Source organism: Ornithorhynchus anatinus, unplaced genomic scaffold (assembly GCF_004115215.2).
Source record: "Ornithorhynchus anatinus isolate Pmale09 unplaced genomic scaffold, mOrnAna1.pri.v4 scaffold_80_arrow_ctg1, whole genome shotgun sequence".
In the NCBI taxonomy this organism is placed as follows: domain Eukaryota; kingdom Metazoa; phylum Chordata; class Mammalia; order Monotremata; family Ornithorhynchidae; genus Ornithorhynchus; species Ornithorhynchus anatinus.
Genome location: NW_024396936.1, coordinates 949,301 through 965,602, shown reverse-complemented (window position 1 = coordinate 965,602; position 16,302 = coordinate 949,301). Strand labels below are relative to the sequence as shown.

At 46.9% G+C, this 16,302-nt stretch overlaps 1 protein-coding gene across 4 annotated transcripts in view; it reads right to left on the bottom strand.

Moving 5' to 3' along the window:
• Nucleotides 1-7,081, bottom strand: part of ORNANAV1R3168 (vomeronasal 1 receptor ornAnaV1R3168) — a 46,260-nt gene extending 39,179 nt beyond the window's left edge. Inside the window, exons 1-3 of one of the 4 annotated variants that reach the window (XM_007660473.3) lie at nucleotides 6,956-7,081; nucleotides 4,867-4,967; nucleotides 153-1,514 (exon numbers count right to left, since the gene is read on the bottom strand). In XM_007660473.3, the coding sequence (XP_007658663.1) occupies nucleotides 435-1,484 (1,050 nt within the window). In that variant the 5' untranslated portion in view covers nucleotides 1,485-1,514; nucleotides 4,867-4,967; nucleotides 6,956-7,081 and the 3' untranslated portion in view covers nucleotides 153-434. Of the gene's footprint in view, nucleotides 1-152; nucleotides 1,515-4,866; nucleotides 4,968-5,844; nucleotides 6,138-6,955 lie in introns of those variants that run through there. The other 3 variants (XM_029057279.2, XR_003756717.1, NM_001253560.1) reach the window with 3 other exon arrangements.
• Between the last annotated feature and the right edge of the window lie 9,221 nt (nucleotides 7,082-16,302).

Sequence of the window (16,302 nt, the reverse complement as noted above, 5' to 3'; positions counted from 1 at the left end):
CTATGTGCCTCAGTTATCTCATCTGTAAAATTAGAAATAAGACTGTGGGACATGTGGGACATGGACTGTGTCCAATCTGATTAGCTTGTATCTACCCCACTGCTTAATACAGTGCCTGGCTTAACAAATAAGTGGTTAGCAAATAACCGAGATTATCTTCCTCCTTCCACTTTATTCTTCTTTCTCCCTCTCATTTTCTTTCAGTAAATTCTCTCAGTTTTTCATTTCAAATCTTTGGCCCATTTTGTAACTCGGAATGTCTTTTGGCTGATAAATCTGGCAATTTAAATCTGGCAAATCTCAGGTATTCTTAAGGAATAGGATCAAACTCAAATCCCTTTACTGGGTGACCTAGCATTGGGATGTACTAATGAAATGCAGAGGTCGGCACACCACCATTCTTCTAGGCTTGAGGACTGGCTCCTTCAGGGAGTTCAGTCTTTGACCACATGGGAGTTCCTTATCTTTCCACTTTGCAGATCCCTGACACTCTCACTTCGGGACACAAGGAAGAACTGTGGGGGAGAACAGGCAACTTCCTTGGGATTCTCTGAAGGATCCATGTTGAAAATAGTAGATTGCTTTTTCCATAATGTTCTTATTCTCCTATCACTGTGAATCACCAGGAATGGACTGATGGCTGAGAAGGATGGTGACCAAACCACATGGCTCTTCACTAGCAGAGGAGAATTTACTTTCCTGTTAAGTAAAATACTCAACATGATGGACTGCCGCCCATAGAGGAGGACATAAAGAGCCACCAGGGCAATGACTCTCTTGGCTGCTCTGACCTCAGGCAGCACTTTGGGGGAGTGGTTGGGTCCATGAAGGTGCTGGACTCGCTGGTGGTGTCTGTGCAGGACAAACACCATGTAACCACTGGCCCCAATCATGATTCCCATGAAGAACAAATCTCGGATAGAGAGAACAACTGCAATTGCCAGGGAAGTTTCTGCACTGAGAGAAACTACTGAACAATATTTAAGATCATACATGAATAGAGCGCTGGTGCTGTTTTGGGGACCTCTTACACGCATAGGTGTGCTTACATTAATCAGGAAACCGAGGATCCACAGGAAAATACAGGAGGGCGGGATGTACTTAGGTAACTGAATTTTAAGTCTTGCCCACAGGGAAGTGCTGGGGCTTAGAGTGACAGCTTGGAAGACACTCAGAAGACATGTGGTGCAGATGGATAGACTCCTGGCTACACGGTAAAGGTAAATGAGAATTTTACACCCTATGTCACCCAGAAAGTTTTTCAGTCCCCAAGTTGACATAGTCTCTGGAATTCCATAAGTGAGAAGGATTATGGTGTTAGCCAAGACCAAGTGGGCATGGATCATGTCTGAAGAGCTGAGCTTGTGGTTGGCAGACACCGTGTGGATATAAAACAGGAGGAGGAATCCATTCACTGAGATCCCAATACCAATCTGCAGGAGAATCACAATCACCAAGGAGATCTCACTGGGGTCCATTAACATGGATCCTGAGTCCAATTCAGTGGAACTCTTCTGCAGGGTATAATGGGAAGAGAGAGAGAAAGAAAAGGTTGAGAAAAGAAAGAGAGCTCACTAATTTTCATTGGGACATAATACATGCACATGAATCACATAAATTTAGCAGGTTATAAGTAGGAAAATATTAACAAACTCGGTGTCTTAGCTGTTCTAAATACTCACTAGAAGGTAATGGAGAATATCAGAGTGTGTCTCTGGTCATCTGAGTAAGCATTTACGGTATGTCAAGTACTTGTATGCATTCAAGATAATCACAGCAGACATAGCTCCTACTTCACTCAGGGTTGACACCCTTTCTCGTTCAATTCACATATCCAATCTGTCACCAAATCCTGTCAGTCTTACCCTCACAACATCACCAAGATCCTCCTTTTCCTCTCTATCCAAACTGCTACCATGTTAGTACAATCACTCATCCTATTCCGCCTAGATGACTGCATCAGCCTCCTTTCTGACCTCCCAACTTCTTGCCTCTCTCCACTTGAGTGCATACTTCACTCCATTGCCTGGATTATCTTTCTATAGGTAATCCTCCTCAAAAATCTCCAGTGGTTGGCCTATCCACTTTCATATCAAACAAAAAACTCCTCACTATTGATGATTATGGTATTTGTTAAGCGTTTACTATGTGCCAAGCACTGTTCTAAGTGCTGGGGTAGATATGAGGTAAGTAGGTTGTCCCATGTGAGGCTCACAGTTAATCCCCATTTTAGAGATGAGGTAACTGAGGCACAGAGAAGTTAAGTGACTTGCCCAAAGTCACACACCTGATAAGTGGTCAAGGAGGGATTAGAACCCACTCCCAAGCCTGGGCTTTTTCCACTAAGCCACTCTGCTTCTCTGCTCGCTATTGGCTTTAAAGGTCCCCATCACCATGCCCCCTCCTATCTCATTTCCTTTCTTTCCTTCTACATCCCTGGCCACACACTCTGGCGCTAACCTCCTCCCTGTGCCTCTTCCTTACCTTTCTTGCCTCTAATCCCTGACCCATATCATTCCTCTGGCCTGGAACACTCTCCCTCATCAAATCCACCAAACAATCGCTTTCCCCTTCTTCAAAGCCCTAATAATAATAATAATAATAATGATGTTGGTATTTGTTAAGCGCTTACTATGTGCCGAGCACTGTTCTAAGCGCTGGGGTAGATACAGGGGAATCAGGTTGTCCCACGTGAGGCTCACAGTTAATCCCCATTTTACAGATGAGGTAACTGAGGCACAGAGAAGTGAAGTGACTTGCCCACAGTCACACAGCTGACAAGTGGCAGAGCCGGGAGTCGAACTCATGACCTCTGACTCCCAAGCCCGGGCTCTTTCCACTGAGCCACGCTGCTTCCCTACTGAAGGCACACCTCCTCCAGGAGGCCTTCACACACTAAGCCTCACTTTTCCTCACCTCCCAGTCCCTACCTCGACACCCTGACTCCCTCCCATTCTCCCCGATCCACAGCACTTATGTATATATGTATATATCTATAATTCTATTTATATTGATGCCGGTTTACTCATATTGATGTCTGTCAAACCCTCTAATCTGTGAGCCCGTTGTGGGGAGGGATTGTCTCCCTTTATTTGCTGTATTGTACTTTCTAAGTGCTTACTACAGTGATCTGCACACAGTAAATACGCAATAAATATTACTGAATGAATGAATAAAGGTTAGGGAGAAGGTATCTTATCCCCATTCTGCATATGAACAAACTGAGGTTCAGAGAGGTTAACTATCACAGAGGTTAACTGATTTAACAGTGGTCACACAGCAGATCAGTGGCAGAGTTGGATTAGATTCTTGATTCTAAGGTCCATACTATGTCCACCATTCCATGCTTTCTTCTCAGTAAGGGAGGCAGCATTGTGTTTTGATTATCTCCTGATACTTTGTGGGCTGTGCTACCTATACTCCCCCTTAGCACTTGTATATATGCATTTTCTCATTTGTGGACTATGCTACTAATACTCCCCCTTAGCAGTTTTGTATATACATTTTCTCAATTGAACCTTCAATGATTTATTTTTATTCCTCAGTTTGTAAATACATTTATGGCTGCCTCCCCATTAGAGTGTAAGCTCCTGGTCAGCAGACAATGTGCCACTTGCATGTTCTGTACTTCCCGAGAACTACTACAGTGTATTAAACCTAGTGGGCGTTCAATAAATACTACTACTATTACTACTATTATTACTTCTACTGCTACTGTTAGATGAGGCAGCCACTTGGTAAGGCTACTGTTAGATTAGGCAGCCACTTGGTATGCTCAATAATGAGGCTATTTTTAAATTATATTTGGTAAGTGCTTATATGCCAGGCACGGTACTTACAACTGGGGTAATAGTAATGATATTTGTATTTGTTAACCACTTACTATTTGCCAAACACTGTTCTAAGCACTGCAGTAGATACAAGGTAATCAGGTTGGGTGCAGTTCCTGTCCCACATGGGATACACAGTCTTAATCCACATTTTAAAGATGAGATAATTGAGGCATAGAGAAGTTAAGTGACTTGCTCAAGGTCACACAACAGACAAGTAGCAGAGTTGGGATTGGAACCCAGGTCTTTCTTCCTCCCAGGCCTGTGCTCTATCCACTAGGCCATGCTGCTTCTAGTGGATACAAGCTAATCAGGTTGGACACAGTCCATGTCCCATGCGGAGCTCACAACCTTAATTCCCATTTTAGAGAGGTAATTGAGGCACAGAAAAGTGAAGTGAGTTGCCCAAGGTCACACGGCAGACTAGTAGCAGAGATAGGAATAGAACTCAGTTCTTTCTGACTTCCAAGCCCATGCTCTATCCATTAGACCACACTGCTTCTAATATCTTAGTGTCACTGTTTATTCTGGGTGAATTACCAGGAAGTGCTGGGTAGATTTGGAAGGAAGAAAAAAATATTTCTGCCAAAAAAAATTCAGTAAGAAAACTCACTTGCCTTACGCAAAATTCATCTGTTTGGGAACATTTCCACCTTGCTTCTTCAGAACTGAACCTCATATTCGGAGTGTCTTACGGTCAGTTCAAATGACACTTTGTACAGTTTGTTCAACTCACTATGCCCCTAACAGGTGGTGACATCAGTCCTCACATACCCACAATCATCTTCCTGTTTTGTACATCCAGGACCTGAGGTTACCCTCTCATCACATTCTAGCTCCTGTCTTCCTCTCCATTCTTCCAAGCCAGCCTCCGAGCTGGGGACACAACCCACACGCTCATGTTATGCCAGTTTCAAACAATCTCCACCCACATACTAAACGCTGCACAGAGATTCCTGTCTCATGCTGAATAATCCCCATTGAGATGCCCAACCCTGAAACCCAATGATAGAGTGAATGACTTCCTACTACTTACCTGTCCTCATCACTTCTGATGGCTGGGAGGGCCGCTCACAATCAGCAGTCTTTGGCAGAACAAGGTTGAGGCAGCATTTATCAGCTAGACCTTTCTTGGCTCTAGGGGAGTAATTAGAGTGTGTTTCAACGAATGAATCGCTAAGCATTAATCTACTCTGACATTCCAAAAATGAACATCTCTTCCCAGACTCCCCTCCTGGCTGCTAACAAACTGGGACTAAATGCTTTCATAGCCTTTCGCCACAACATGATCATGTTAATTGACGTGTAAGAGATGTCCTGGAGAGAAAGGGCATCATCGGTGCCAAAGTGCACAACTTTTGTAAAAGTTCCATTTCCTTTTCAGCTCTGCCAGGAGCCATCTAGCTACATTTCCACTCTCAGCTTCACATTGGCTGGAGATACTCCTATGGCCCAGTCTCTTGCCAGCACCTTTCCCAGCTATATGTCCCTTAATAAGAATTATGGTATTTGTTGTGTGTCAGGCACAATGTAAGTGCTAGGGTGGATACAAAGAAACTGGGTTGGACAGAATCCCTGCCCCACAAGGGACTCAGATTCTTTCCCCATTTTATAGATGAGCTAATTGAGGCACAGAGAAGTGAAGTGACTTGCCCAAGACCACACAGAAGACAAGTGGCAGAGCAGGATTTAGAACCCATGACCTACTGATTCCCAGCCCTGTGCTCTATCCACTAACCCATGCTGCTTCCCCAACCTGAGTTTTGAGACTTCTTATCATGATGGGTTGCAACTCTCTCTCACATTCCCCTCCAGATTAAAGAAGTTTGCAGCAATGATGTGACTGTGGCTCTCAGTGTAAGAACCTGTATCCCTCATCTTCATCTCACCTTCTCTCCCTTCCAGCCCTCTGGATTTAGTAGTAATGTGCCACAGACCAAAATTATTCTAATATTACATGACTACATTTCTTTCTCCAATAATTACAAAGTTTTTTTTAGCCCTGTAAACATACCATGAAGCCAATTTGTCTTTTAAGAACAGGATTCTTCATGTTTGGCAAAGTCCCCAAAGACGGCCCATGTTAGAGGTGGCTTTACATTGCAACTACTACCATGTCCTAGGTCGGGATATGGTTGTGACACAGGATCCCTCCATTTCAGCCCCTCCCAGCAATCCCCTTCCAGGCCATCTCCCTCAGATTCAGTTTGGGCCCAGGGTTTGAAAGCAGATAAACCACTTCCCTTCCTATCAATAAATCATATATATTGAGCACTGTTTGCAGATCACTATACTATGCACTTGGGTGAATGCAATACAACAGAATTGGTGGACACATTCCCTACCAACAAGCTTACAGTCCGGAGGAGCAGACAGATACTAATAAATAAATTGCGGATATGAATGTTACCCTTGCCCTCCTCAGGCTTAGGCACTAGGGCAGAGAGGTGACCCTCCCTCCGGCCCCCCAACACAAAGCCCCATGCTTAGAGCTTTTGCTGTTCCTAACAAGGAATTCCGTGCATAAAGTCTTTGCTGCCAAGGGAATTTTCCCTCCTGCTCCTTCCCCTCCCTGGCTCCAATGGGCGGTTTGGGTCGTGTTTGGGAAGGGAGAGTCAAGCCTCGTTGTTGCCCTCGAGGGTCAGGGTGGCTCCTCGGCGCACAGCGGGGGCTCCCACCAGCCGCCATCGCCCCTCCCTCCTCCCACACCGTCTTATTTTGCCCGAAGCGCCCGCTGAGGGCCTGAGCCGCTGCCCCTTCGAGGGGCCTCCGCGGGGTATAGCCGGGGTCTCCGTGTCCGCAGGCTGCACCGCCCAGCAACTACTAGTCCCGAGGCCCGGCTCCGCCGTCTGACCGGCTCCAAAGGCCCGGGAAGGAAGTCTGCTTCCCACACCCCTGCCCCCTCCACACCAAGTGTCGCAGCGTGTCCCCCAGCCCCGGAGTGCAGCCCGCAGCGGCTCCTGAAGGCTTTGCCGTTGCAGGAAACCTATCATAGCGTGGGGTTGACCCGAGCGTGCCGTGTTTCCCCGACGACCTGGTATTTTGGGGGTGCCCTGCGGCCCTCCCCCCGGCCCACCCTCCGCTCTAAAATGGCGGATCGGGCCACGAGGCGGAGATCAACGGACCGTTGGAGGCGGGACTAAGGATGACCAACGGGGAGCATGGAGAAGGAGGGAGGCCACCTTTCCGCTCAACCGCCAACGACAAGTCACGTAATCCGACGGACAGCGCGGGGACTAATGAGGGTTCGCTTCCGGAGGAGCATCTTCGGGAGGGCCAAAGGGGACCTGATGGGGCAGCCAGGGGCGTGATTAGTCAAACGAAACGTTGTGTTAAAACCCCTCCCCAGTACTAGTCTCGCGCTCAGTACGCAGTCTGCGGTACTGGACGTTCTGTGGTGAACCCGCCAAGTAGGGCGTGGAATTAAAGGTGCTTGACTTGAGCGAGCTGTGGCCTCTGTGTTCTCTCTGCTACACCTCCACGGGAATGGTAGCAATGCACAGAAGAGCTGTGGGGCTAAACGTGGGCGGTGAATGAAGGGAGAAAATCGGGGTGACGCAGAAGGGAGGGGGAGAAGAGGAAATCCATTAATTCATTCAGTAGTATTTATTGAGCGCTTACTATGTGCAGAACACTGTACTAAACACTTGGAATATACAATTGGGCAACAAATAGAGACAATCCCAGCCCATTGACGGGCTCAAAGTCTAATCAGGAAAGACAGATGGACAAAAACAAGACAATATAATCACGATAAATAGAATCAATGGGTTGTACACCTCATTAACAAAATAAGTAGGAAATAAAAATATATACAAATGAGCACAGGGCTGAGGGAAGGGGAAGAGAGAGGGGGAGGAGCAGAGGGAAAGGGGGCTTAGCTGAGGGGAGGTGAAGGGGGAAAAGGGAGGGAGCAGAGGGCGGAGGGGGAGCAGAGAGGGAGCAGAGGGAAAAGGAGTAGCTCAGTCTGGGAAGGCCTCTTGGAGGAAGTGAGCTCTCAGTAGGGCTTTGAAGAGGGGAAGAGAGTTTGGCGGAGGTGAGGAGGGAGGGCATTCTGGGACAGCGGTAGGACGTGGCCCAGGGGTCAATGGCGGGACAGGCGAGAGCAGGGGACAGTGAGGAGGTGAATGGCAGAGGAGTGGAGCCTGTGGGGTAGGCAGTAGAGAGAGAGAAGGGAGGAGGAGTAGGAGGGGGTAAGGTGATGGAGAGTCTTGAAGCCAAGAGTGAGGAGTTTTTGTTTCGTGCAGAGGTTGATGGGCAACCACTGGAGGTTTTTAAGGAGGGGAGTGACATGCCCAGAGCGTTTCTGCAGGAAGATGATCCGGGCAGTGGAATGAAAAATAGACTGGAGCGAGAAGAGACGGGGAAGGGTGGTCAGAGAGAAGGCTGATGCAATAACCCAGCCGGGATATTATGAGAGCTTGTACCAGTACGATTACCATTTGGATGGAGAGGAATGGGCAGATCTTGGCGATATTGTAAAGGCGAGACTGGCAGGCATTGGTGACGGATTGGTTGTGTGGGCTGAATGAGAGAGCCCATGTTGTCATTGTTCTCGTCTGTCCATTTCCCCCGATTAGACTGTAAGCCCGTCAAACAGCAGGGACTGTATCTGTTGCCGACTTGTTCATCCCAAGCGCTTAGTACAGTGCTCTGCACATGGTAAGTGCTCAATAAATACTATTGAATGAATGAATGAAAGAGCCGAGTCAAGGATGACACCAAGGTTGTGGGCTTGAGAGACAGGAAAGATGGTCATTCACAGTGACAGGGAAGTCAGGAAGAGGACAGAGTTTGGGAGGAAAGATAAGGAGCTCAGTCTTGGACATGTTGAGTTTAAGGTGACGGGCAGACATCCAGGTGGAGACGTCCTGGAGGCAGGAGGAGATACAAGCCTGAAGGGAGGGGGAGAGAATGGGAGGAGATGTAGATTTGTGTGTCATCTGCATAGAGGTGATAGTTGAAGCCATGGAAGTGAATGAGTTCACCAAGGGAGTGAGTGTAGATGGAGAACAGAAGAGGGCCAAGAACTGACCCTTGAGGAACCCCTACAGTTAGAGGGTGGGAGGAGGAGGAGGAGCCCGCGAAGGAGATCTAGAATGAATGGCCAGAAAGGCGAGAGCAGGGGACCAGGGACCAGAGAAGAACCAGGAGAGGCCGGAGTCTGTGAAGCCAAGGTGAGCTAAGGTGTGGAGGAGAAGGGGATGGTCGACAGTGTCAAAGGTAGATAGGATAGAGTAGGAGCCATTGGATTTGGCAAGAACAAGGTCATGGGTGACCTTAGAGAGAGCAGTCTCGGTAGAGTGGAGGAACGGAAGCCTTATTGGAGGGGGTCCAGGAGAGAGTTGGAGTTGAGGAATTCAAGACAGCGAGTTTAGACAACTCATTCTAGGACTTTGGAAAGGAAGGGTAGGAGGGAGATAGGGCGATAACTGGAGGGGAAGTGGGGTGAAGAGAGGGTGTTTTTAGGATGGGGGAGACATGGGCATGTTTGAAGGCAGATGGGAAGAAGCCATTGGAGTTAAGGAGTTAAGTTAAGGAGGGGAGGAGGGAAGGGAAGATGGTTTTTATAAGGTGAGCGGGAATGGGGTCCAAAGGACAGATGGAGGAGGTGGGACTTGTGAGGAGGGAGGGGATCTCCTCTGAGAATACTGCAGGGAAGGATGGGAAAGTAGGGGAGAGAGTTGGGGGCGGGGGGGAAGCAGAAAGGGGAGGGGTGACTCTGGGAAGCTTAGACCTGATTGTGTTAATATTCGTGATGAAGTAGGTAGCTAGATTGTTAGGGATGAGGGATGGGGGAGAGGGAGAAACAGGGGGCTTGAGGAGAGAATTAAAAGTCCGGAACAATTGGCGGCAGTGACGGGGATGGGCATCAATGAGGGAAGAAATGAGGGTTTTGTTGGAGAAGGCCTCTTGGAGGAGGTGTGCCTTCAATAAAAGTTTAAAGGAGGGTTGCTGGAGAATAACTGGATACTAAATTGCTCTCATAATATCCGGGCTGGATTATTGTGTCAGCCTTATCTCCGACCTCCCTTTCTCCTGTCTCTCCCCACTCCAGTCTATTTCTTCATTCCGCTGCCTGGATCATCTTCCTGCAGAAACGCTCTGGGCATGTCACTCCCCTCCTTAAAAACCTCCAGAGGTTGCCTTTCAACCTCTGCACAAAACAAAAACTCCTCACTCTGGGCTTCAAGGCTCTCCATCACCTTGCCCCCTCCAAACTTGCCTCCCTTCTCTCTTTCTACTGCCCACCCCGCACGCTCTGCTCCTCTGCTGCTCACCTCCTCACCATCCCCCGTTCACACCTCTCCACACCATCGACCCCGTTCACACCATCGACCTCTGGCCCACGTCCTACCGCTGTTCCGGAATGCCCTCCCTCCTCACCTCCGCCAAACTCACTCTCTTCCCCTCTTCAAAGCCCCCTTTGGAGGAGAGCTCACGTCCTCCAAGAGGCCTTCCCAGACTGAGCTACCCCTTTTCCCTCTGCTCCCCCTCCGCCCTCTGCTCCCTCCCCTTTCCCTCCTTCACCTCCCCTCAGCTAAGCCCCCTTTCCCTCTGCTCCTCCCCCTCTGCCTTCCCCTCACCTCAGCACTGTGCTCATTTGTATATATTTTTATTACCCTATTTATTTTGTTAATGAGGTGTACATCCCCTTGATTCTATTTATTCTGATTATGTTGTCTTGTTTCGGTCTGTCTGTCTCCCCCAATTAGACTGTGAGCCCGTCATTGGGCAGGGATGTTCTCTAACTGTTGCCGAATTGTACATTCCAAGCGCTTAGCACAGTGCTCTTCTCATAGTAAATGCTCAATGAATACTAATGAATGGAAGAATAAATTCATTCAATCGTATTTATTGATTGCTTACCGTATGCAGAGTACTGTACTAAGCGCTTGAGAGAGTACAATAGAACAGTAAGCAGACATATTCCATGCCCACAATGAGTTTAGAGTCTAGAGGTGGTGACAGACATTGATATAAATAAATAAAGCACATATATGTACAAGTACTCTGGAGCTGCGGGGAGGGGGGAGCAAGTCATGGCATGAAGAGGAAGAACATTCCAGGCCAGCGCCAGGACTTGGGCGAGAGGTGGGTGGTGAGATAGATGAGATCAAGGGACAGTGAGTAGATACAGTGAGTAGGTAGGCAGACAGGAGTGAAGAGTGTGGACTGAACTGTGCTAGCAGAGTAGGGAGGTCAGGTAGGAAGGGGCAAGGTGATTGGCTTGCTTTAAAGTCGATGGTAAGGAGTTTTTGTTTAATGCTGAGGTGGATGGGCAGCCCCTAGAAGTTTTCAAGGCGTGGAGAAATACGAACTGAACGTTTCTGTAGAAAAATGATCCGGGCGGCAGAGTCAAGTATGGACTGGAGTGGGGAGAGACAAGACAGGGAGGTCAGTAAGCAGGCTGATACAGTAATCAAGACAGGATAGGATAAGGGATTGGTTCAGGGAGTGGATCAAGGTGGTAGCAATTGCTTTCCCTCTTTTCTTCACCCACCCACTTAGAGAATTCACCATGTATGGATGCAGACTTTCTTCCACCCCTACGTTCTTTGGCTCAGCAGATCAAAACACTGGACTAGGGACTAGAAATCCTGGGTCTTACTTCTGGTGGGACATTTTCTTCCCCACCTTGCACATCTTGAGCCCTCTGCCAGGTGCTGTTCATCATCTGGTTCATACTGGAAACTGAAGCTCCTATAGTTCCTGGTCCTCTGCCCTCTGGGACATTCGTCATATCTACTGTCCACTGTCTCTGTTCATCTCCCTCCTTCCCTTTTACCTTCTTTGCCTCCATCTTTTCCTGTCTTCACTTCCATCTCCTTCATCTCTTCCCTCTCTCCTTCACTCCCACTCCCTCCTTCTGCCCCTCTTTGCCAAATATGAGCTTTCAAAGGATCATGAAGTCCAGGGTGTGACCCACAACCCCTCTAGATTCTAAGGTCATTGTGAGCAGGAAATGTGCCATTTTATTGTAAAAGCAGCATGGCCTAGTGCAACGAGCATGGGCAGCATGGGCCTGGAATTCAGAAGTTCATGAGTTCTAATGTTGCTTTGCCAGTTATCTGCTCTATGACCTTAAGCGAGTCACTTAAATTCTCTGTGCTTCAGTTATCTCATCTGTAAAACAGGGATTAAGATTGTGAGCCCTATGTGGGACAGGGACTGTGCCCAAACTGATTTGCTTGTATCCACCCCAGCGCTTAGTAAAGTGCCGGGCACATAGTAAGTGCTTAACGAATACCATCATTATTATTATTATTAATAGTATATTGCACTCTCCCTGAGTACAGACTGAGAAGAGAGCTCTGCATACAGTAAGCACTCAATAAATACAATCAAATGAATGAATGAGTGTATCAATTTTGTGTCCTCAGTCTATCTCCTATTGATAGAGCCACATGCTGTGTTCTGGGACATTTCTGATTTCTTCGAAAATACAAACTGAATTTAACCATCCAGAAGATGTCAACACCAAATGGCCCCTTGAGCAGGTGTGAAGTGCTTACACTAGGAAGCAAGGAAACCCAGTGCCAATAAGGATGGGATTTGAATCTATGTGTGCTTCTGTACAAATTATCAAGCCATCATCCTAACCACTTCCCACCCTATCCACCCTAATGAGACATGCTATATGACCTTACAATGTCACTGCTTATGACCCTTCCCCCCTTTCCCCACTCCACAGCACTGTTTATAAATAAATTCTATTTATTTATATTGATGTCTTTTTTCTTGTTTTGATGTCTGTCTCCCCCCCCCCCACTCACAGATTGTAAACCCATGTGGGCAGGGATTGTCTCTCTTTGCCGCTGTATTGTACTTTCCAAGTGCTTAGTACAATGCTCTGCACACAGTAAGCACTGAATAAATGGAAGGAAGGAAGGAAGGAAGGAAGGAAGGAAGGAAGGAAGGAAGGAAGGAAGGAAGGAAGGAAGGAAGGAAGGAAGGAAGGAAGGAAGGAAGGAAGGAAGGAAGGAAGGAAGGAAGGAAGGAAGGAAGGAAGGAAGGAAGGAAGAAATGGCAGTGCCGAGAAGAGGCCACAAGGCCAATTGTCATGCTGTTGCTTGAACTCTGGATTGAGGATCAGAGAAGACAGAGCAGTATACATTAGAAGTTTCCATTCTGTAGGAGCAGAAGAAGGAGACAATGTAGCATAGGGATTTCCAGGCAAGGAGTTGGATGTTGTCAAGCCACATGCCTGGGTCAGTCCTGGTTCCTGCGGAGAACAGCTCTCTGTCCCATTCCCTGGCAAATATCTGTAGCATTACCTGTCCAAGTTGCTGATCTGAAAAGATGGCAGCCTGGCAGTGTGTTTCAGTTTGAGCAAGAACATTCCTCAAGAGAGAAAGTGTGTTTTCTACCATTTCCTGAGAAGATGGACAGGTCTTGGGCAGGGAGGTGGGGAAGGAAAGTAGAAAGTCGTGAACAAGCTGAGTAGGGAAAGAGTATGGTCTGAATTTCCCCTCAGCCCTTTCCCCTCTGCCACAAGCTCTCTGTCCCCCATTGCAGCACTTATGTTGGTTCTGCAGCTCTCTGTGAAGGCAATGTCCTGACCCTGATGTGAGACCTTGTTGCTGTCCACATAGATGGCAGCTGCAGCGCTGGCTCTGCTGCTTTTAAAGGCTCAGTGTCTCCCTTGGTGGAACATCTTGACCCTCATGGTCCCTCGGGTTCAGATCCTGCAGTTTACGGTCTAGAAAATCCAGGTCTTGTGGCTTCTAGGTCTATTGTTTTTCCATTAGTCCACCCTTCTTCCCAACAGTGAAGTGAAAAGACCAGCTATCCCCCGTCTAGACTGTAAGCTCACAATGGCCAGGGAACATGTCTGCTAATTCTGTTGTATTTTACTCTCCCAAGAGCTTAGTGCAGTGCTCTGCACATTGTAAGCTCTTAATGAATACCACAGATTGATAGATTGAGAATAAGGAAATGAATGATTTCAAGTGCAGTGCGAGAGGAGGGAGGTTAGGAAATGGGAAGAGAGATGATTTAGTGCTGGAAAGTAAATTTGTATTTTTCTTTACTGTAGAGAGAAATGGTAGCTGGAGGTTTGTTCAGGGTGGCTAGGCATTAGCAAAATAATGTTTTAGAAAAATTATCTGAACAGCAGAATGAAGTATACATTTAAGAGGGGAAATCCTGATTGCCAGAAGATCTGTAACTCTCCAACTCTCCAACTCTGGACTTACCCCTAGAAAAGGGTCTGAGCAGGAAGAACCAATCAATCAATCAATAAATCAATCCTACTGAATGAGCACCTACTATGTTCAGTGCACTGTACTAAGCACTTGGGAGACTTTGTGAGAGTTAGTAGACATAGTCCCTGATCTCAAGGATTTTACCATCAAGTTGGAGAGATGACAGTAACATAAATTACAGATAAGAGGAAGCAAAAAGTTAAAAATATGTACCGAAGAGCTATGAGGCTAAGAATGCATGTATGTAGGGGAGAAGTGCCAAAGTAGGAGTTGGGGGGATATAGGTGGGGAGAAGAGAGTTTAATCTGGAAGGTCTCCTAGAGGAGATGAGATTTTTAAAAGTTCTTTGGGGATAGGCAGTGCAGTAGTCTGCAGGATTTGAAGGGGGAGGAAATTCCAGGAAGGAGGGAGGGAGGGAGCAATGGTGACAGGTCAGTGACAGTGGATAGACCTAGATATAGTGAGGAGATCGACTTGAAGGGAATGCAGTTTGCAAGTCTTGGAAAGCAGTATGGCCTAGTGGATAAAGCAACGACTTGGAAGCCAGAGAACCGGTTCTAATTCTGTCTGCTCCCCTTGCCTGCTATGTGACCCTGGGTAAGCCACTTAACTTCTCTGCACCTCACTTTCCTCCACTATAAAATGGGGATTCAATACCTGCTCTCCCTTCTACTTAGACTGTGAGCCCCTTATGGGCAGAGTCTGAATTTGGCCTGATTAATTTGCATCTACTCCAGTGTATAGAACAGTGCTTGACCATAATAAGCATTTAACCAGTAGTATTAAAAAAAAGTTGGGATAGGGTGAAAGAAACACAAGGATAAGTCAAAGAGAGAGCTTACTGAGTGCCTTAAAGCTTAATGATCCATCTAATTGGAGTTTCTGCTCAATATGGGGAGAAATGAGCCACCATTGGAGGATACTGACTAGTGGGGAGACATGGGCAGAGGCTTGTTCTAGAGAAATGATCTGGACAGTGGAATGAAGTATAGACTGGAAAGTGGAGCCTGGAGGCAGGGATGTAAGTGACTAGGCTGATGCAATAGTTGAGTGGGATATAACAAGTTCCTGGATCAGTATGGTGCCAGTTTGGTTGGAGACAAAAGCCAGATTCTGGAAATATTTTGGACTGAGCCCAAGAAGGATATTGTTTAATTCCCACCAGTGTATTTTCTCCTAGCAGGTAGTACAGTGCTTTGCAGATAGTAAGTACTTAATAAATGCTATTACTACTGCTAAAAAAAGTAGGCAGGATTTGGTAGCAGGAGTATGAGAGATAAAGGAGAGGAAGGAGTCCAGGATAATGACAGGGCTATAGGTTAAAGGAAATGGGAGGATGGTGTTGGTGTCAATTTGGGATGGGAAAATTAGATAAAAGGGGGGATTAAGACAGGTCATGTGGAGGTCATTTTAAGAGTTCTAAGGTGCCAAAGGGGCACCCATGTAGAAAGAATTTATAAGAAGAAGGTGTGCAGCATGTCAAACAATGGCTTGCTAGCCTCCAACTCCATGACAAACACTTTTGTTGTTTGGAATCTTCCATTTAAAACATCTATGTCTACCCCTCCAGTCCTCTTATCTAATTGGCTCCCTGAAGCAGGATCTGATTAGTTGACAAATCTGTATATAGGGTATTTGCCATGATCTGATTAGGGGAAAATCTAAGCTCTCAGTCTCTGTTGTGTATCTGATATATGTCCACCACCCTGAACATTATCTCCTCCCCATTTAAAGGGCCACTTGACCTCAACGTCCCTGTGACAGTTACCTAGGCTAGCCCCCCACCCAGACAAAGTGGGAAGAAGAAACTGTAGAAGTTACTAAAAGAGGAAGATGGGAAAAGAAGGCCAGGGACCAAGTGGATGTGGGAAGAGACCCCTGTCACCCGTCCCCAGAGCAGGTTTTTATGGAATCGGCGCAGTGAGAGAGAGAGAGGCTGGGGATGGAAAACCTGAATTTTGTATAGAATTTATTCCACGGCGCAAATTGAATTAATTAATTAATCAATTATTTAGATGCAACAAATCGGCCTTCCCTTTTGGGAGAAATATGGTGTTAAAGCTTCCCTAATGAGAGGAATACACTGATATGTTACTTGCGTGTGGCCGGATACCTGAGCCCTCTTATGATTTACTCACAACATGGTGAGGCGGCTGGCTCCCACTATGTGCTCACCCCACCCAGGAGGAATCCACCTTTGCATTAAATATACTTATGTGTTAAACACTAACGAGTTACATACACTTATGAGTTACATACACTTA